This window comes from Notolepis coatsorum, assembly GCF_963971535.1.
Source record: "Notolepis coatsorum genome assembly, chromosome: 14".
Classification (NCBI taxonomy): domain Eukaryota; kingdom Metazoa; phylum Chordata; class Actinopteri; order Aulopiformes; family Paralepididae; genus Notolepis; species Notolepis coatsorum.
In genome coordinates this window covers 78,190,163-78,211,421 of record NC_140178.1, presented here as the reverse complement: position 1 = coordinate 78,211,421, position 21,259 = coordinate 78,190,163, and the positions used below count along the sequence as shown (strand labels likewise).

General features: G+C 47.1%; 1 protein-coding gene across 1 annotated transcript; it reads left to right on the top strand.

The window, feature by feature from the left end:
- Positions 1–2,273: 2,273 nt before the first annotated feature.
- LOC311240576 (uncharacterized protein) lies at positions 2,274–8,839 on the top strand (the record flags this gene model as incomplete). Its single annotated transcript, XM_084329151.1, has 7 exons — positions 2,274–2,369; positions 6,429–6,506; positions 7,479–7,511; positions 7,633–7,719; positions 8,302–8,399; positions 8,646–8,784; positions 8,834–8,839. The coding sequence occupies exons 1-7, from the start codon at positions 2,307–2,309 to the stop codon at positions 8,837–8,839; spliced, it is 504 nt and encodes a 167-aa protein (XP_084185277.1). The 5' UTR covers positions 2,274–2,306.
- Between the last annotated feature and the right edge of the window lie 12,420 nt (positions 8,840–21,259).

Here is a 21,259-nt window from a genome sequence, read left to right as displayed (position 1 = left end):
AGACACACACACATCCACACATCATGAATGAGTATACACATACTATCATTATCAGACTGGTCGCTTTCACATATAGTTTGGTGGACTCTGCGATTCGGGTGGGTGAAGTTGCAACATTGTTGCATTCTTCATTTGGTTCGGTTTGCTTTCACACTGCAATTTGTCAAGTGCACCAAACAATGTCACACGATGGAAAAGGGTGCTCGTCTATTGGATATATAGAATCCCCAAAACAGGCTTCGGGGACAGCTCTACAGCGCACATACACACACAACATTATTCTGCGAAGCAGCCCAGCGCACACATACACCACGTTATTCTGCGAAGCAGCCCAGCCCAGCGCACACACATACACCACGTTATTCTGTGAAGCAACCCAGCGCACACACATACACCACATTATTCTGCGAAGCAACCCAGCGCACACACATACACCACATTATTCTGCGAAGCAGCCCAGCGCACACACATACACCACATTATTCTGCGAAGCAGCCCAGCGCACACACACACCACATTATTCTGCGAAGCAGCCCAGCGCACACACACCACATTATTCTGCGAAGCAGCCCAGCGCACACACATACACCACATTATTCTGCGAAGCAACCCAGCGCACACACATACACCACATTATTCTGCGAAGCAGCCCAGCGCACACACACACCACATTATTCTGCGAAGCAGCCCAGCGCACACACACACCACATTATTCTGCGAAGCAGCCCAGCGCACACACACACCACATTATTCCCCGGAACAGCCCAGCGCGCACACACATTATTCTCATATATTGCTGAAATGCTGACGCAGTTTTTTAACTTTGATGTGACATTGGTCGATTGAAGCTCATTGCCATCATTATCTCGCTAAACAACTTGTACACCTCGTTTTTTTTGTGAGTGGTGTTGAAATATGACACGTATATCACGTAAATGTATAGCAGAGACATTCTCCCATCACTCCCTTACACAAACCCCAGTTGCCTTAAATTCTCTCTCTCTCTACGGACATCTAGCTAGCCAGATGGCCACTCACAGATTCTTATCAGTGCATTCTCTTTACTCCATAAAAACTCACACACACGCTGTAATATCCTAATTTGCCCCCAAGACACATTTAAACAGCTCCGGAACACAGCCTTAACTCAACTAATTTGACACGAAATGCCACAAGTGACTAAATAATGACCACCTAGGATTATCCCTGGATTATAAAACAGGGCCAGATAGAGGTTAAGTACCAACGATAAGACACATAAATCTCCCTCCCTCTCTCTCCCTCCCTTTAACACACACACACACACCAAGCCGCCACCCTGAGTCCACACACACACACGCACACCAAGTAATGATGTGCCATAAAAAGAGGATGTCAGGAGAAGGACTTTTAGACACACGAGGAGGATCTCCTCACTTTTTTTTGACCACTTGGCCGGCCGGTCAAACCACTCTGTGTTCGAGAACTAGTACTTTGCTTATTCACTTTTATACCTTGTTCATTTACTCTTTATAATAAACTACCTCAAAAGTGTTTCATTCTTTACTTCTTTTTAAAATCTTATTACCGATCGGGGTTTCAAAGTTTACAAACTCGACAGTGGCCACAAGCAGCTGTGTAATTAGCTCGTCTGACCATATTTCTATCAGGGCTTTTACCTCCTCATTCGCCCACGTCTGTCCACGAGACAGGTTCCACGCGTGCTTGTTTTGCAGTGCGCGCCGCAGTGTTTGTTTTGTTTCCTTCTACTCAAGATGCACAGTTGATTGGGTCAGTTTTCACGTCCTATATTTGGTCTTGCGTTTGGTCCGATGAGCATTCACCCCACAAAAGCACGCACCAGGGTATTGGCAGACATTCTACTCAGTAGCCAGAACACTGTAACTTGAATCAATATTCCTTTATTGATCACCTTGGAGGCACCATAGCAGCATGTGGGAGGGGAGAGGGGAGGTACAGGTATGGGAACAGGATAATAGTAGAAGACATAAATACAAGCAATACAATTATAGTACAGTAGAAAAGTAAAGATAGGCAGTGTAATCCTACAAAAACAACTTTCTCAGTAGATGCATAGGTCTACCTAGTTTGTGTGGGTGTACTACATACAGTGTAGGTCATCAAAATCCTGTAATGCGTGTTGACATTCAGTACAAGTGGGGCCTTTTGTGGAACAGAATGGAGAAGTGAGAAGGTGGTTGGGCTGCTATTTCTTTCTGTCAAGCTCTGTCACGGAGGAAGTCACACTGCAGAGACGCAGGTAGATAGAAATAGCCACAGGACTGAAGCAGCACATCACGAACAGCATGTCGACAGGCGCAACTCAACTCCTGTTCGAGGGCTTCCTGAAGAAGAGGAAAGATACCATGGTAAGAAAATGTTTGATGAAAATTCCAATGTGTCTTGATTCTCAAACCTGTGTAGAAATTATCTGCAACTTACTTGTAAATGAAAACGTACCAGGGTGTAGTGTGTGGTGGCACTTACGCGGTACGCCTGAATACTTTAGACAACAAATGTTTGTTTTCGCGTCTCTGATTGGCCAGGTCATGTGACATGTATGCCAATCGTGGGACCGCAAGTTTCTACACTGGTTAAGCTTAGGCGTTCGTTCGAAGTTGGTTAAGGTTAGAGTTAGAGCATGGCGATAGAACGCCTGCCCTGATTCCAAACTCTAACCTTAACCAACTGCGAAAGAGTCGCCTAAGCAGCTAAATGACTAAATGTAAGCTTAACCAGTGATAAACTAGGCGTTAGGTAGTTTGCAGGCTGTTAGACCCGGAAATAGGCGCCGAACTTGCCGTCCCACGATTGCTGTACATGTTGACAACAAACATTTGTTGTCGAAAGTATATACGCGTCCGGCCCTCTAGAAGTGGTTTAAACAAATGTATAAACAAGTTGTATTGTGGCCTATTCCAAGCACCAGACCCGGCGCCATGAGCGGGCATTAGGGGGCCGGGCCCGCCCACAGAGTCAGCTGTGCCCACCCTGGTAACATTTTTATTTAATTTTTTTTTCAATCAATCAAAGTCAACTATCCAAATCCTTAGTCGGGGACAGCCCTAGTGGGCACTGATGTCAACACAACAACAACACTACTGAAGCTAGCACGGCACTCTGTGAGAATTAGTTTTCTACCCTCAAGAACATCTTTACAGAACATCGCCTTAGTATGCTTCATCGACGCAAGGCCAATTTAATTCAGTTGGCATTTGAGAAGGACTTAACAAAAAAGTTCAGGAATGAGTGGAGGGGCAGTGTTTTAAGAAGATTTCACTCTGTCCCCAAACGCCGCTTGCCGCTCTACTAATGATGGTGAGTAGCCTGTGGAGGAATTTTGTTTGCTTTTTTATGCACCTTATTTTTGTCAGTTCAGTTCAGTTTTCAGTGAATTCAGAAGTGTTGAATAAATGGAGACTTTTCAAAGATATAGAATAGAAATGTATTATCCTTAGGGAAATTTGACACTGCAAATCACTCAACACATTTAGACAGAACAAGTCACGAATAAGAATAACAAAACAAATGGCCTAAGAATAGAATAAAATGAAATAGAATAAAAATAGAATAAAAGATACAGTAAATAAATGAAGTAAAAATATACTGAAGTCTACAGTAGGTGTAATATTGCACAGTGCTGTTTAAAAAGTAAGAGTCCAGGAAGATGGTAACTGTCACTCTGTGCTCAGTGATGCAGTGTGGCACAGTGATGCATTGTAAAGTCTGATGGCTGTCGGAATGAAGGACTTCCTGTGCCGTTCAGTGCTGCATTTAGGTACAGTAGTGTGAGCCTATAACATGCTCCTCCTGTCAGCCAAGTCTGTGTATAGTGGGTGGGAGGGGTTGCTTAGCAAGGTTCCTCCTCTCCGCCACCCTCGCTAGAGTCCAGCTCCACCCCAGCCACGCTACTGGCCTTCCTGACCATCTTATCCAGCCTGTTTGTGTCCCCTGCTCTCAGTCCGCTGCCCCAGCAGGTCTGTTATATATATCCGTTCAGTCTGTTTTTGTATAAGTGAATGTTCTTAAAATAGAGAGACATTTTATTTTTCAATTGCCTCTCTGCTGTTTAGTTCAGCACCGTGGGCAGTGCCAAGCAAGCCACAGCGCCGCTGTCCCAGCTGAAACGTATAAAAGGGAACCTGTGTTGAAAAACCATTGTGCCCCCCCGAGAACATTTTATGCCCCCCCACTAATTTGTTTCTGCAGCCTGGTGACAGGCAACATGGAAGAACACAAGATGGCAAGATACGTCAGGAGAGCAGTAATAGAGGCAAAACGGCGTTACAGGGATAAAGTTGAACTTCAGTTTGAACAGGCTGACTCTAGAGGCATGTGGCAGGGCCTCAGAACAATGACAGATTACAAAGGCACCTCCCTCAAACTGAACAGTGACATCTCCTTAGCAAATTATCTCAATTCCTTCTATGCGAGGTTTGAGGCTGTGAATAAAAACACCAGCCTACAAACCACGGCAATGGGGGGGGGGGGGGGGGGGGGTCTGCTGATGGAGACTCAGTGTTCAGGGTAACAGAGCATGAGGTGAGACGGATCTTTAAAAAAGTGAATATCAGGAAGGCAGCAGGACCGGACGGCATCCCCGGCCGCGTCCTAAAAGTCTGTGCCGACCAACTGGCCCCGGTATTCACTGACATCTTCAACCTGTCCTTGGAACAGGCTGTCATCCCCACCTGTCTGAAGAAGTCCACCATCTTCCCTGTACCCAAAAAATCTACGCGCGCTTGCCTCAACGACTACCGCCCTGTAGCCCTCACCTCCATAGCCATAAAGTGCTTTGAGAAGCTAGTGAAGGGCTACATCTGTTCCTCCCTCCCCATCAACCTGGACCCTCTGCAATTTGCATATCGCCCCAACAGGTCCACGGAGGACGCCATAGCCCATGTGCTGCACACAGCAGCATCACACCTGGACAAGAGGCAGGGGAACTATGTGAGAATGCTGTTCATCGACTACAGCTCAGCATTCAATACCATAGTCCCCTCCAAACTCATAGCCAAGCTCAGGGACCTGGGCTTGAACTATGACCTCTGCCAGTGGGTCTTGGACTTCCTGACGGGCAGACCCCAGGTGGTAAGAGCAGGCAACTGCACCTCCTCATCCATCACGCTCAACATAGGGGCCCCCCAGGGCTGTGTTCTGAGCCCCCTCCTCTACTCCCTGTACACACATGACTGCGTAGCACAGCGGAACAACAACACCATCATCAAATTTGCTGATGACACAGTAGTGGTGGGCCTGATCTCTGCCAACGACGAAAGGGCCTACCTGGAAGAGGTAGAGAACCTGTCACAGTGGTGTCAGGAGAACTGCCTCTCCCTGAACGTCAACAAAACAAAAGAGATGATTGTGGACTTCAGGAGGTCGGGGGTCAAGGACTACAGCCCCCTCAGCATCGACGGGGCACCGGTTGAGAGAGTGAACAGTTTCAAGTACCTCGGAGCCCACATATCCGAGGATTTGACATGGACCACACACATTGACAGTGTTGTGAAGAAGGCACGACAACGCCTCTACTTCCTCAGGCGCCTAAGGAAGTTCCAAGTCAGTCAGAAGATCCTTAGGAACTTCTACTCATGTACAATAGAGAGCATCCTGACTGGCAACATCACCTCCTGGTTTGGGAATAGCACTGCACAAGACCGTAGCAGACTACAAAGAGTGACACGTTCAGCCGAACGCACAATTGGAGGGGGGCTTCCCACCCTCCAGAACATTTACAACAAGCGGTGCAAGGGGAAGGCTAAGAGAATTATTAAGGACTCGAGCCACCCGAACAACTGCCTCTTTGAACTGCTGCGGTCAGGCAAGCGATGCCGGAGTCTTAAGGCGAGCACAGAAAGACTCAGAAGAAGCTTCTATCCCCAGGCCATCAGGCTGCTAAACGAACAATAAACACTATGCAACAACCATCAAATGCACACAGCACCCACACGCACACACTCACTTAAACAAACAACACACTGCAGCACCCACTCTCCACACTTTAGATCACACAAACACACTTTATATTTATTGATAAAGGATTTGCACTACAACTCGTACACCTACTGTAAATTGTACCTAAATTGCACCTCATCCCATTTCTGCCTTGCACTATATAGTATTGTATATTAGTACACTGCACAGTATTGTATATTATATGGTAACTCAGTTACGTCTATTCTGCATCGAACATTGTACATATGTCTATACTGAACACTGTGACCTCATTTTTTTTTTTACTTCTAATTTACATGCTATACTATGTTATTTTATTTCATACTTATCTTGTCTTGCACAGTCTCTGGAGCGTAACAGTAAGAAGCATTTTGTATAAAAGTATTCTGTACTTCTGTATGACAACTATTAAAGAAACTTGAACTTGTTAGCACCTTCTTCAGGTTCTCACTATATCATTTATTTTTCAGAAGATGAAGTGGGCAACATATTGGTTCAGGCTCCAAAACACAACCTTGTTCTTCTACACTAAGAAAGATGGCAGTGCTGTGAGTAGACTGTGTTGGACACTGGTCACCTGTTCTCACATTGAACCTAATGGGCTCTGAATCATATTTGTATTGGTTACTGTACTGTCAAGATGCTGGTTTTTATGTACATGGATCAGCAATATCAACGCAGGGAAGATCACAGTGATTTTGACAGATGACTTATGGGGAGCGATACAGGGCCGTCCCAGGTGGAACGGACACTGAAATATATTACTGGTGGAAATATTAGAGTAGAGGTACCTTCACTTCAGGGAAACTTAAGCTGGAGAGTTGGCTACCTGTCTGAAAAACGACTCAAGCAAAAGGACAACTCTATATAAAGAATACTCAAGTACATAGAACACATTGCTCCAAAACCCTCCCCCTATAATATTAACATGATGGATAGATATTCTTTATTGTCCTTCAAGAGAAATTTGTTGCCACACATAAATAGTATACATCCACAACATATTATCTACATGAAAGACATCCATACAGGATCATGTATACACACATACCTATATACATAAATATATCTATCTATCTATCTATCTATCTATCTATCTATCTATCTATCTATCTATCTATCTATCTATCTATCTATCTATCTATCTATCTATCTATCTATCTATCTATCTATCTATCTATCTATCTATCTATCTATCTATCTATCTATCTGTATGTATGTATGATTAATATTTTGTGTGGTCTTTGCAAATATTTCGATGGATCATTATCAGTCCAGGGTTTGAGGATGGTCCCTTTCTGGACATATCAGTAAAGCAAGTGTCAAATTATTGAAGGTAACGTCCAAAATAATGGATTTCATGGTATTCACTACTCTTATGGCTAAGAATGCTTCAAATGTACTCAAGTAAAAACGTAAGTAAGTCAATAAGTTACTAGAGTAGAATCAAATATACACTACTTTGAAAAAGTACCCTGTGCATGGAAGGTTGTCTAAGAGACATGTCTCTCCGCCCACAGCCGGACCTGAGAAGCCTGTACTACATCTACACAGTGAGTATCACTGCACTGGACAGACATGATGAGGTTCTACTGCCGTCACTGGACATGATGACTTCAGGCACTACAGACTGCGCAGGAGACTGATGTCAAGTACGACTTTTTCTTTTACCAGGTGCAGTCAGTGAGAGAGGTCCCGAGTGACGAGGTAAAACACTTTGTGTTTGAGATCATCATGACCAATGGCAAGAGGAAAGTGCTGGTGAGTCATGTGTGTGTGTGTGTGTGTGTGTGTGTGTTGTCACCTGTAAAGCTGTATTAATAGTCAACCCTAACCCAAAAGGCACTGCTGAGCCGTGTGCCTACATTTAAAAGACCAGTCTTTCTTGCCTTGATACAAAAATTAATGATTCAACACTGCCACAGGCTTCGAATGTATCTGAAAATGTGTCTTAAACAAACCCATTGAACCACATTTGACTAAAATGCCATGCTAATCTCTTATGTGCCACTTGTTTTATGAAATGTTTTGCGATTATGATATGATACAGTATCTAAGGAGAAATGGCTCCTCTTTAAGGCCTTAAGGCATAATGCAGCAACCTTTCAGGAAAATAACGTCAGACGTCAGTGCGACATTTTAGTCAAATGTGGTGACGTTCATGGGTTTATGTGGTGTTCAGATACACTAAACACCTACCGGTAGAGCAGTGGTGAATCGGCAGAAAATTACCATTGCATTTTTCAGTAAAAGGTGTAAGATTATGACAAATAATGTGTGTGTGTGTGTGCGTGTGTGTGTGCGTGTGCGTGTGCGTGTGTGTGTGTGTGTGTGTGTGTGTAGGCTGCAGCTACGGCTGCTCTGAGGAAAGAGTGGATAGCTCATCTGTGGAGGGCCATGCATCTCTCTACCCACGTGGACTCAAACCTGAGCAACACATGGTGAGTCAACAGCTCAGTTGTACTTCATCAGGACTGGATTTAACTATTCCATTTGAAGTAACCAGGGGTGGAAAGTAACTTAAGTACTTTTACTCAACTACTTAAAGGTCCCCTTTTCACAGTTAAGAAAATAACCAAACACCCACAAAGCTTGCAGAATGAATACACATGGACACTAAACACACTTCCTACTCTCACCAATGGTTTGGGTAACCTCTATTATTAATATTATTTTTTCCTTTTTAGGTTGGAGCCGGAGGTGTGTGAGCAGCGAGAGAGGGGACACTCAAGCACATACAGCATCTCAGAGGGCGACAGTGTGACAGGGTCGCTGGGAGGTCGCCCCCTCTCAGCTCCCGACACCCCAGTCCGCCCTGACACCCCAGTCCGGGACCATTGTGAAAACACTGTCTCTTCTCTCTCCTTCCCTGAAGACTTGAATAGTGAGGAGGCCGTCTACCAAAACACAATATCACCCTGTAAGTACCAGCAGCTATATATATTTTTTGTTTATTAGCTGCAACCAGCAGGTCACTGGCAGTCTGTCGGGTCGGTTGGTCGGTTGGTCGGTTGGTCGGTTGGTCGGTCGGTCCACAAAACTGTCTCCACTCTAGAGGTCACAGGTTTCTCCCTAGGAGGCTAACATTTGGTATGGAGGTCAAGTGTGTGTGTGTGTGCTCATGCAAATTTGCAAAAATGGGGGGGGGGGGGGGGGGGGGGGGGGGCAATGGGTGAGTGACCTATCGCAAAAAGGTTGCAGCTTGTTCCAATCGCATACGTCAAGGTAATAGTATAGGTATGCAACGGAAATGTATCATTATAATAATTTCTTGACTAATGGGTTGTTGGAGACAACTCATCACTACAGTAATAATAATTAATCAAAGCACAATTATGATCTTGTAGTAAGATATTTCAGTCACATGATAAAATAAAATAAAATAAAATGTAATTATATAACCCGAGATCACAAGGCATTGCCCCCATGGGCTCCACAGTCAAGAAGAAACATCAACGGACCAAGAACAAAAACAAAACCACCATAAAATCCAGATATGCAACACTCCCAGACTTTCCCCAATGAAGATATGGAACGACTCACTAAAACCTAGCTAGCACATGAAATTAAGCACATATACATACATAATACATGGTAGCAATAGTAACTAAGGTATTTAAGAACATTTGAATAAATAGAGCTAAAAACAAGAAAGCATAGGAAAATTAGCGCTGGTATGAAAACAAGATAAAGGCTAAAAGTCAAGGCTCGGAGCTCAAAGTATCAGAGTCGTATTCCCCAGGGGGGCAGGAGAACTGCTCGGATCCAGTTGAAGTATCACTTGATACATTTACATTTTACATTTACATTTAGTCATTTAGCTGACGCTTTTATCCAAAGCGACTTACAAGTTCTGTATGACAAGTCATCAGGAAGGGTACAACTCTATCAGCTGAGTAACAATGTTCATCAAAGTGTTGCGTGTTACAGTGTAGGTTAGTTTATTAGGACAAGTGCATGACAGTAAGGTTAGTTAGGGTTATTTATTTTTAATTTTTTTCATTATTTCAGATAATGGTTGAAGAAGTGCGTCTTTAGTCGACGGCGAAAGATTGGACGGGATTCGGCTGTTCTAACTGGGTTGGGTAGTTCATTCCACCATTGTGGAGAGACAGGGACAGGGGTTAGAGAATCTCAAATAAAATAAACAGACAAATAAAATAAACAGACAAATAAAATAAACAGACATCCTAACTGAACTAACCAGATTAAACTAAGGGTCTATCCCCGACCAGGTGAGATCAGGGCAGGCTGAAAGAGAGAGAGAGAAAAGATGCATGGGCATAATTTAAGGTAACACTGTACCAATTTCCTGATGACCATCAAAGTCCCAGAGACTTTGTGTGTAGATTAATTGCTCCCTCTCACTAATTTCAATTAGCAAGCATTTATTTGAAGTACAGGTTGTATTTGAAGTACAGTGTTAAAGGTTAAATGGCACCAATTGTGTCAGATATCCTTAAAAGGCTATAGAAATTAGTATTACAGAACTGTTTTTATTAATATTTTTACATTTCTTCATGGGGGAGCATGAGGCTGGATGCCTTTCAGTGTGTATCATGCAATCATTTATCATTTAACATTTGAAAGGCATACATTGTTGTATGAAATAAAATAGTATAGAGACATATGTACAGCGTTCGATGCAGAATAGAAGTAACTGAGTTACCATACAATATACAATACGCTATAGTGCAAAGCAGAAATGGGATGAGGTACAATTTACAGTAAGGTGATACTATGCAATGTACTAATATAGCTCACTTTTCCCACTTCAATGACAGAGCCGCTGTTTAATAATATTGTCGCGGCGGAGCTCCGTCGCGGCAGCATTATGTAGCAGTAATCCCCCCTTTTTTACTATCGACAACTAGCTCAACTGGCAGCGCTGCCTTGCTGTGGATCCTCCGGTCCGTTGGTCACAAGTTCGATTCCCTTAAATTTTTTTTTTTTTTTAACATGCATTCTTTCGCCGGTTAAGTTTAGGCATGTTAACTTTAAGCATAGTATATTGTATGGTACAGTAACAGTCTCTGGAGCGCAACAGTAAGAAGCATTTGCACTTCAACGCATACACCTTACTGTAAATTGTACCTCATCCCATTTCTGCTTTGCACTATAGCGTATTGTATATTGGTACATTGCATTGTATATTGTATGGTACAGTAACAGTCTCTGGAGCGCAACAGTAAGAAGCATTTGCACTGCAACTCCAAAACAATGCTTAAAGTTAACATGCCTAAACTTAACCGGCGAAAGAATGCACGTTAAAAAAAAAAAAAAAAAAAAAAAAAAGTTTAAGGGAATCGAACTTGTGACCAACAGACCGGAGGATCCACAGCAATGCAGTGCTGCCAGTTGAGCTAGTTGTCGATAGTAAAAAAAGGGGAGATTACTGCTACATAATGCTGCCGCGACGGAGCTCCGCCGCGACAATATTATTAAATAGCGGCTCTGTCATTGAAGTGGGAAAAGTGAGCCGTATTGTATATTAGTACATTATTTCATACAACAATGTATACCTTTCAAATGATAAATGATTGCATGATACACACTGAAATAATCCTGCGCTCGCGCAAATTTGCTGCTGCGGGCGGCGTTGAAGGCGGAAAGCGGCGGTGAAACACAGCAGCCTCGTTGCCGCGTCCTGGGGCTGCCGCGGGGGGTGGTTGCGGCGGGTCACGTGCCTGTCGCGGCCAATCAGGCCTACCCCGGAAATAGGAACGGTTGCGGAACTGATACAGGCCCCCTGCCTCCCCCTAGTTATGTTTTGGGCTCATAATACTTTCTTCCCCCTGGAGCCCCCTAGTGGCACAATGCAGCTATTGTGCTGCCACGGTCAAATCTGTTTGATTGATTGATTGATTGATTGACTGTACATTGGAAGGGGTTGGGTTAGGACATTTACAGGGGGCCAGTTTCGAATTGCAGTCTCCCATAGGTGCTCTTTGAGAGTTTTTTGAAAGTGGGTAGTGATTCACATTCCTTTACAGCTGTGGGTAGGGCGTTCCACATTGATGTGGCATAATTGCGAAACGTGTTTAGTCCCTTGTTTGAGCCGAATCTGGGTTTAACATGATTTGTGGAGCTCCCTCTGGTGTTGTGGTCGTGGTATTCACTGACCTTTGGGAAGTATTTTGACATGTACATGGGTACCTTAGTCGTGTAGTGTATCTTGTAGACCAGGCCCATTGCAAGTTGCTGTACTCTGTCGTCTACTCTAAGCCATCCTAGGTTGTCAAAGTTGGCAGGGGTGAGGTGGGTTCTAGGAGTAAGGTCAAGCCATATACAACAAAGGTCTGACCAGTTTGTTTTGTGATGTTTGTAATTTTGTTTTTAGCGCCTTTGAGGTGCTTTGGTACCATGAGGTGCAAGCATAGTCGTAGTACCCTTGAATGAGTGCTCCTGCCAGAGTCTTCAGGGTATTCTGGTTTACCAGAGAGGAGATCCTGTAGTCGTCCGCGAACAGGAACAAGTTGCAGTCACAAGCTGACGACATTTCATTTGCATAACTTAGGAACAGTAGCGGTCCTAGTATGCTTTCTTGTGGAACACCACAGCTCACTGGGAGGGGGGGGGGGGGTAGGGTACCGTTTACCTCCACCATCTGTTCTCTCCCCTCCAGGTAGGATTGCATCCAGCTCACTGATAGACTATCAAAACCAATTGCTTTTAGCTTGTCAATCAGAATGGAGTGATTGACAGTGTCGAAAGCCTTTTGTAGGTCCAGCATGACCATGCCGCAGTATTTGCCTGCGTCCACCTCTTGTTTGATGTGGTCGTTCAAATAGAGACGTCATGTGTTAGTGGAGTGGGATGTTCTGAAGCCAGATTGGAATTCATAGATTAGATTTTTTTCTTCTTCTTCTTCTTCAAACTGCCTTCCTATGCAAAACTATGTCCACTGTAATATGGGGTTAATAGGCCTGATGGTGGCACTATATCAATGGCTGAAATGTCAAATCGTAGAAAAGTTATTAGAAAATCAATGGTACAAGCTACAAGTCTGTAATCTTGTGAGGTTGTTCGCCCCTTTGACATGCTGGTACCTTTAGTTATGAAGTCCACCATGTTAGGGCAGTGGTGGCAGAGCCCAATAGCAGAACACAGGGAGAGAGAGAATGGAGCGTTTTAGGTAGGTTTTAATTCCTTTGGGTACCAAGCAGACAAGGCAATAGAGAATATACAAGAATGTGCGACTTTGGACGAGTAGTGACTCTTGCTTGAGGTTCTCAGGAACGTCCAGGCGGGTGTTACGTCAGGAGACAGCGTCGGCCGAGAGTGGTGGTCCTGGGCACAGGGAGAACAGAGTTTAGGACATGGCAGGCAATACAGACAGAGCAGCAAGGTTGGGTACGTCCTCGTACCTAGGTTTGATAGGATAACACTGAAACGATCAGGAGCAGGATCCGTAGGGTTGATATCCGGGCTGGTGATGAGCTGACGACTCTCAGCTGGGCTGATTGTTGCCAGATGATAGCGTGGGGATGATGGAGTCGGAAGCTGCCCATATAAGGGTGTGGAAGCAGGCGGAGAGATGGAGGCTCTCGCCGTGATTGTGACAGGACCCCCCCCTCTACGGGCGCCTCCTGGCGACCCTCCAGGCTTGTCTGGGTTGGCCCGATGGAAGTCCCGGATGAGGGCAGGATCCAGGATCAGCTGGCGGGAGATCCAACTGCGCTCCTCCGGACCATAGCCCTCCCAGTCCACTAAGTATTGGAAACCGCGGCCGCGCACGTCCAGCGGCCGCCGGACGGTGTAGGCGGGGTGGTCATCAATGATCAGCGGAGGAGGAGGTTCCGGAGCTGGAGGGGACAGAGGACTGGAGGCCACCGGCTTCAACTGTGAGACATGAAAAGAGGGGTGAACGCGCACATGGGAAGGAAGCTTGAGCCTGACGACTGAGGGGTTGATAATAGACAGAATCTCATAGGGACCAACGAAACGGGAAGTGAGCTTCCGGGAAACTGACTTTAGAGGAAGGTCTCGGGACGAGAGCCAAACCATCTGACCTGGTTGATAGTCAGGAGCCGGGGTCCGGCGGCGGTCGGCGAAGCGGCGATTCTGGTCAGCGGAGCAGAGCAGTGCGGCCCTGGTGTCCTTCCATATCCTCCTGCAGCGGCGAAGGTGCGCCTGCACCGAGGGGACTGAGATCTCTTCTTCCTGAATAGGAAACAGTGGAGGCTGGTAGCCCAGAGAGGACTCGAAAGGGGACTGACCTGTGGCAGCGGAGGACAGGGAGTTGTGAGCGTATTCGATCCACGGTAGGAAGGCGCTCTAGCCAGAGGGGTCCCGGGTCGTGACGCAGCGGAGGGCAGACCCCAGGTCTTGGTTGGCCTGCTCCGACTGACCGTTGGTCTGTGGGTGGTACCCGGAGGAGAGGCTGACCGTGGCCCCCAGGGCTCAGCAGAAGGCCTTCCAGACCTGGGAGATAAACTGAGGCCCTCTGTCGGAGATGATGTCCACCGGGATCCCGTGGAAGCGGAAGACGTGAAGCACCATCAGGTCCGCAGTCTCTGAAGCAGAGGGGAGTTTGGGGAGAGCGACAAAGTGAACAGCCTTCGAGAACCGATCGACAATGGTTAGAATGACAGTGTTACCATGTGAAGGAGGCAGACCGGTGACGAAGTCCAGGGTGATGTGTGACCAGGGCCGGCCAGGAACAGGCAGTGGACGGAGGAGCCCGGCAGGCGGTCGGTGGGAGGCCTTCCCACGAGCACAGATGGAGCAGGCAAGGACGAAGGCGCGGGTGTCTTCCCTCATGGAGGGCCACCAGAAGTGCCGCTTCAGCAGGGACAGGGTACGGTCGACCCCAGGATGACAGGCGAACCGGGAGGTGTGGATTCACTGGAGCACCTGGGAGCGGACAAGGTCTGGGACAAAAAGCCGGTTAGGTGGGCCGTTACCTGGATCAAGCTGGGTGAGCTGGGCCTCCCTGACGATGGACTGGATCTCCCAGGTGGCGGAAGCCACCAAACAGGAGGAGGGGAGGATGGTGTCTGGTTGAGAGAGAACCCCTTCGGGCGTCTGGCTTAGCGTTCTTGGAACTGGGCCTGTAGGTCAAGGTGAAGTTGAACCGACCGAAGAACAGCGCCCAACGGGCCTGGCGGGAGTTCAGGCGCTTGGCCGTCTGGATGTAGGTGAGGTTCTTATGGTCCGTCCAGACAAGGAAGGGGATCTCGGAACCCTCCAGCCAGTGTCTCCATTCTTCCAAGGCCAGCTTGACCGCCAGTCGTTGGTGGGCCTGGGCCAGTCCAGCACCCCCTTGATCTTCTCTGGGTCCGCCCGGATCTGGCCGCCCTCGATTATGTAGCCGAGGAACCCGATGGAGGAGACGTGGAACTCGCACTTCTCCGCCTTGACGAACAACTTGTTCTCCAGCAGGCGTTGGAGGACCCAGCGGACATGCTGGACGTGCTCTTCCATAGAGCGGGGAAAAAATCAGAATGTCATCCAAATACACAAAAAAAGAGCGGTTCAGGACATCACGGAGAACGTCATTGACAAGGGCCTGGAAGACAGCAGGGGCGTTGGTCAACCCAAAGGGCATTACCTTGTACTCGAAGTGACCAAGCGGCGTTTTAAAGGCCGTCTTCCATTCGTCCCCCTCCCGGATATGGACGAGGTGATAGGCATTCCTGAGGTCCAGCTTTGTAAAAATGGTGGCACCTTGCAGGGGTTCAAAAGCAGAGTTAATCAACGGTAGAGGGTTCTTGTTCTTGACCGTGATGTTGTTGAGGCCACGGTAGTCAATACAGGGACGAAGGGAACCATCCTTCTTAGGGTGGAATGACATCCCGTTATATATACTATATACAAAGAAACAAACAATCCACAGTTTAAACAAGAAAAAATTTAATGATAATAATAATAATAATAATAATAATTATTATTATTATTATTATTATTATTATTATTATTATTATTATTATTATTATTATTATTATTATTAATAATAATAATAATAATAATAATAATAACAATAATAATAATAATAAAAGGAAAAAAAGAAAAGATCTCACTATTCAGATCACATTTGACTTTCATACTGACTAAATATATTTTTTTTATAATTCTTTTTGAATTGACAAACACTATTACATCCGCTCGCTATGGAGATAATTCCACAACTTTACACCAATAACTGAAGGACACATCTGTTTAAGTGTGGTACGTGCAAACTGATGTTTAAAATGTTTAAACTCACTTTCTAAATTAAAATGATTTTGTAATTTTTCTGGCAGTGTATTATTTCTTGCCCTAAACATAATTAACATTGTTTGAAACTTAACCATGTCTTCAAGTTTAATTATTCTAGATTTAATAAATAATGTGTTTGTGTGTTCTCGATAATTCACTTTATGTGTGATTCTTACAGCCCTCTTCTGTAGTATATATAATGGTTTTATATTGGTCCCATAAGTATTCCCCCCATACTTCAACACAATAACTGAGATAAGGTGAGATCAAGTCAAGTCAAGTCAAGAGATTTATTTGTCACGGCATACAAGTATACAATGAAATGCGGGTGGTCTTGCCCGCAACGATGTGCAAATAACATAATAGAATCAACATTGTGCAATAAACAAGTAACATTGTGCAATAAACAAGTAACATGTTAGGGCATATCTGTATATGTACATAAGTTATTTACAGAGCATGGAGGACATACTAGGTCCTTTGGTAGTGTCTTCCTGTACATGCTAATTTATACAATCTCCGGTTATACTATACTATTTTTAAAGTGACTGTGGTCATGTTAAAGTGGCTGCTGGTGTGTGAGCGTGTACAGTGTGTGTGTTGTGTGTGTGCTCATGTGTGCTTGTGTGTGGAGAGTTCAGTGTTCAGGGCTCTGATGGCCTGGGGGAAGAAGCTGAGCCGAAGTCTCTCTGTCCTAGCAGCTGGTGTTCGCAGGCGTCTGCCTGACCTGAGCAGCATGAACAGGCTGTTGTTGGGGTGGTGTGGGTCTTTCATTATTCTGCAGGCTCTGGATTTGCACCTCTTGTTGTATAGAACATGCAGGGGTGGTAGTGCAATACCCGTGGTACGCTCGGCTGAGCGCACCACTCTCTGTAGGGCCTTCTTGTCCTGTGCCGTGCTGTTTCCATACCAGGCAGTGATGTTTCCAGTCAAGATGCTCTCTACAGCTCCGGAGTAAAAGGACTGGAGTATCTTCCCAGATACTCTGAACTTCTCTTCTCTACTCTGAACAGTAGAGTGTTCTCATTGCCTCATACTCTAACAAATCCATTACTTTATTCATAACAAAAATACTCTTGTGGACATCTTTTTTTTAACATGTGCTATGAGATTTCCATGTTCTGTTTCGTTAAGGGGCTCTGCTTGGCATCACCTACTGCACTCCCTCGCGTACGTGCACGCGTACTGAATAACATTCCACAAATATACCTTTAATACCAGTATTAGTCTGACCACACCCCTCATCAGCTTACCTTCATAAGCAGGTGTGTGGTCACCTGCTCTCCTCCTTCTCGCTTTCACCACAAGGAAGTGCCTCGGTAGTACCCCACTTGACGTGTTGTTAGTTGAAAAGAGTTGTGACTGGTTTACATTGTGCTTAATCTTTTCTTCTCTCACTTTGTTGTATAAGAAAAGATTTGGGTCATAATGTATTCTGCGGAGAGTAGACCCGCTAGACCTACTCTTCACCACCGGTTCTCCATTCCCGCCTCCGTCGTGCGCTTCGGTGCTGGGCTGTTGTCACTCTCGTGGTTGCCGACCCAGCCCGGGAGACTGCCGGTGGATAGTTTTCCTCACCGACGAGCCGAGGGTTCGGTGCCGTCGCTCCGGCGATGGCCTGATCTCGACTCTGGTTCCTCTGGTTCTGGGGAATCGCCCGTTGATGAACGGGGGATTGTTTTAGAGCCGGAGGATTTGCGACGCAAACTTTTCGCGTCTGCTCGCTCGCGTCGCAAGATGGTGGCGTGCAGACGCGAACGGCCTGGGTTTGGGGAGCTGCTGGAGACCAGCGAGGATGCGTCCGACTCTGGATTTCTGATGGAAACTGAAGACTTCATGGAAGAGGCGGACGGATTCTTGTATGATGGTCCCGTGGAGGAGAGTATCCCTCCTCCGGAGACCCCGGAGGGGGGAGAAATGGCTCCATGGGGCGCCTTGTTTGAGGATGTCGAGGAACCACCTTGGCCTCAGCAGCAGGATGCCCTACTGTCGGCCGCATCGGATTGTGGCTCCTTGACCAGTCGCAGCCTGCTGTATGCGAGGGATGCGGGGTCGGTGGAGGAAGGTTCGCAGGGGGAACTGCAGGCCTTGTTTCCCGAGCTCATGGCGGTAGCCGCCACCGCGAACGGTGTGCCGCTGCCGCTGCCATTGCCTGCACCTGTCCCTGATGACCTCATAGGCCATCCCTGGCAGCGTCCCCCAGTGAGAGGGGTGGACGTTGTCTACCCATTTTTCCCATCGATGGGGGCCTATGTTCGTCGGGGTCAGGCGGTGTCCAACATCATGGGACTAACTCCCGCCTACGTACCAGTTACGCGGGTGTCGGGGTTAGTCAAAGGTATGGGGGAGGGCGTGCCTCGGCTTGACAATCCGATGGCCGCGCTCCTCTGTCCGGATATGGTGTGGGAACCCCTATGCAAGCCGGTCCTCCAGGGGAGGTCGGCTAGGCGATTGGCTTATTGAGGTGACCAGTCATTCATCGCTGGTACACAATCGCTGGCTGCGGCGTCTAACATCGCCCACCTGGCTAGATTTGTATCGGGGATAATGACGGGCGGCACGGATCTGAACGAGGTAAAATGCGATCAGATTACCCAGGCTGCGGGAGCTGTCCTGCACCTTTCCCAGGTGCTGGCCATAGCCATGGGGAAAGTGCGCGCCCTGGCCACCCTGGGCCAGCGTCACCTTTGGCTGGAGCAGGCCCGTGTGCCAGAGAAGAAGAGAGCCCCTCTTCTGACGGCCGCCCTCTCCGACACTGGCCTGTTTGGGAAGGCCCTGCAATTGATGACCTCAACATGCAGAGAAATGGCAGAGGAGAGATCCGTCCTCCAACCCCATTTTCCGCCTCCCGTCCTTGCCGGTGGGGGCAGAAGGCTTCCGCGACGTCGAGCTGTCTCCGTCGCCGCTACCACTGCCTCCGCCGCTGCTGCTGGCCCTGCCAAGAGGGCCAGGGGACGAAACGGCGCTTCGGCCACCGCCGGACCATCCCAGACCGGAGGAGACGGTAGGGAACGTCGTGTCCAGCAGACTGTAACCTACCGTCCCTCCGGGGCTCCCCGGGGTGGCAAGACTCGAGCGGCGCGAGGTGGCAGACGCCGTTAGGAGTGACTTTTTTCCCCTCTGTATCCCCTCTCCTACACCCTTCCCGGCCCCTCTATGATTTTGTGCCTTACACTTTATTAGTATTAATAAAAAAAGTTCCCCGACATAAGGGGGACTGTGTTTTGGCCGAACAAACTGTGTGTTTCTTCAAACAAATCATATGGTGGGGTTGTGTATATATGAATCTACCCTGTTTACGTTGGGGGGTGAGTTGTGTTGTGTTACGAGGTTAAGCAAGGTCTGCAACTTACACTCGGTAATAGGTTATTTTTAGCTTGATGCTCCACATGCAATTAGAACTGGTGTTATTCCGTTGCTTTAACTAAGTATATGTGTTTCACAATGCTGTGTTGTTTAGTTGCAGTAATGCTCGTACGCACACTTTTTCACGGCCTAGCCGTTACTCTCGTTCGGCGTTTTTCCCTATGTATGACATAGGCAACGGGTATAGGATTCACGCACAGGCGACTTATGTTTGTTGTGAAACCTCTTACACTTTTTGTGGGTAGCAGGCATTGTATTAGCTTATGCTATGCATTGTTTTCTACCGGAGGTTTTTCAAGATGGCTACGGTTGCGTTTCTGTGTGTAGGGATAGAGGGTGTGTTTTCGGGAGGGGGTGTCGAATAAACCCCTCCTTTCCCACTTGATTGGTTTAGGGGATTTTTGATCTTTTCTGCTGAGCCAGTCAGGGCCAAGCAGGGGGGGGGGGGGGGGAAGGGGTATTCTACCGACTCCTGTTATGACAGGATCCGGTGGGTTTTTTCCCCGCCCGTTGTAGCGTTGTTGCTATGGCGACGCCTTCCATGAGCTGGTGTCTTAAAGATGTCGAGGTTGGGCGCAGGGCTTACAGGCCTGCTGCGCCCGGTTTATGTGTCAAACTTGAGTCTATTGGTCACGTGTCTCACAGTTTACATATCTTTTTTCTTGACCGTAGTCTCATGTGGGAAGGTGTTTCTGGGAGGGTCTGGTCTTACACTCTGATTAAAAGGAGTGACTGGATTAAAATCATGTGAAAAACAGGGTTTTTACTCCCAGCTGTGCAGTTAGGTCATACGGGTGATGCCTTTTCTTTATTTTTATAAAGAGTTGAATGTGTCTTGATGGATTGGAAATGAGGGTCCCTGATGGAAACAAGACTAACGTCTTTCTCAGGTCTGCCTCCCCTTATCCTATTGTGTGTATTCCTGTACTGCAGTCTGTTGGGTAAATTTTTTCATTCATTCATTCATGGAGTTGATTGCATCTTGCCCCTCTTGTCGTTTCCCTGGGCGTCTTGGGGATTCAATATGGTGGTCTAAACGGCCTATTGTTGATGTGGGTATGTCCGAACGCACACATAGTGCTGGCTCAGGATGTGCTTTTGGGCCATTGGCTGACTGGCGCGCCTTGTTTGCTTGGGTGAAACAGCGTTTTTATGGAGCAATTGGGATGGGGGTTTTTCCTCTTCCGACATCCTGTGTGTTGTCGATGGGTTCCCGTTCATGTCAGGGGATGATGACGGAATGGGTCTGGACATATGGGGAAGGGTCTCACGCCCTAGGGGTGGGCCACCGGACGCGGTTCATACCGACACGTCTGGGTGGCGCCTTCTTTTTTGTGTTGGGATCAAACGCGCATATCTGCCCCTTCTCCTGGGGTTGGCAGGTCGGCGTGATTAGGGCACGGGACTGGTTCTGGTCGCGCTGGTCCAGATCAGTTGCACCCGTTGTCCGCTGGGGATGCAGATCTGCTGTTCTGGTACCCTGAGGGACTTGGGGTTTTTTCAGGGGGAAAAATGCTAGGTCGATCCGGGTGTCACAGGGTTGAGCGTTATGGGACCCTTGTTGGGTGCGTTGTATTCTGCACTGTCGTAATGGCTTACGGCCGTGCCGACCTATACGCGTCCAATCTCGTCGGATCTCGGCCGCTGTACGGGTTGGTCTTGGTTGGTACTTGGTTGGGTGACCTCCTGGGAATACCGAGTGCGGGGTGCTGGGGCTGGTCTTCCATTTTTTACG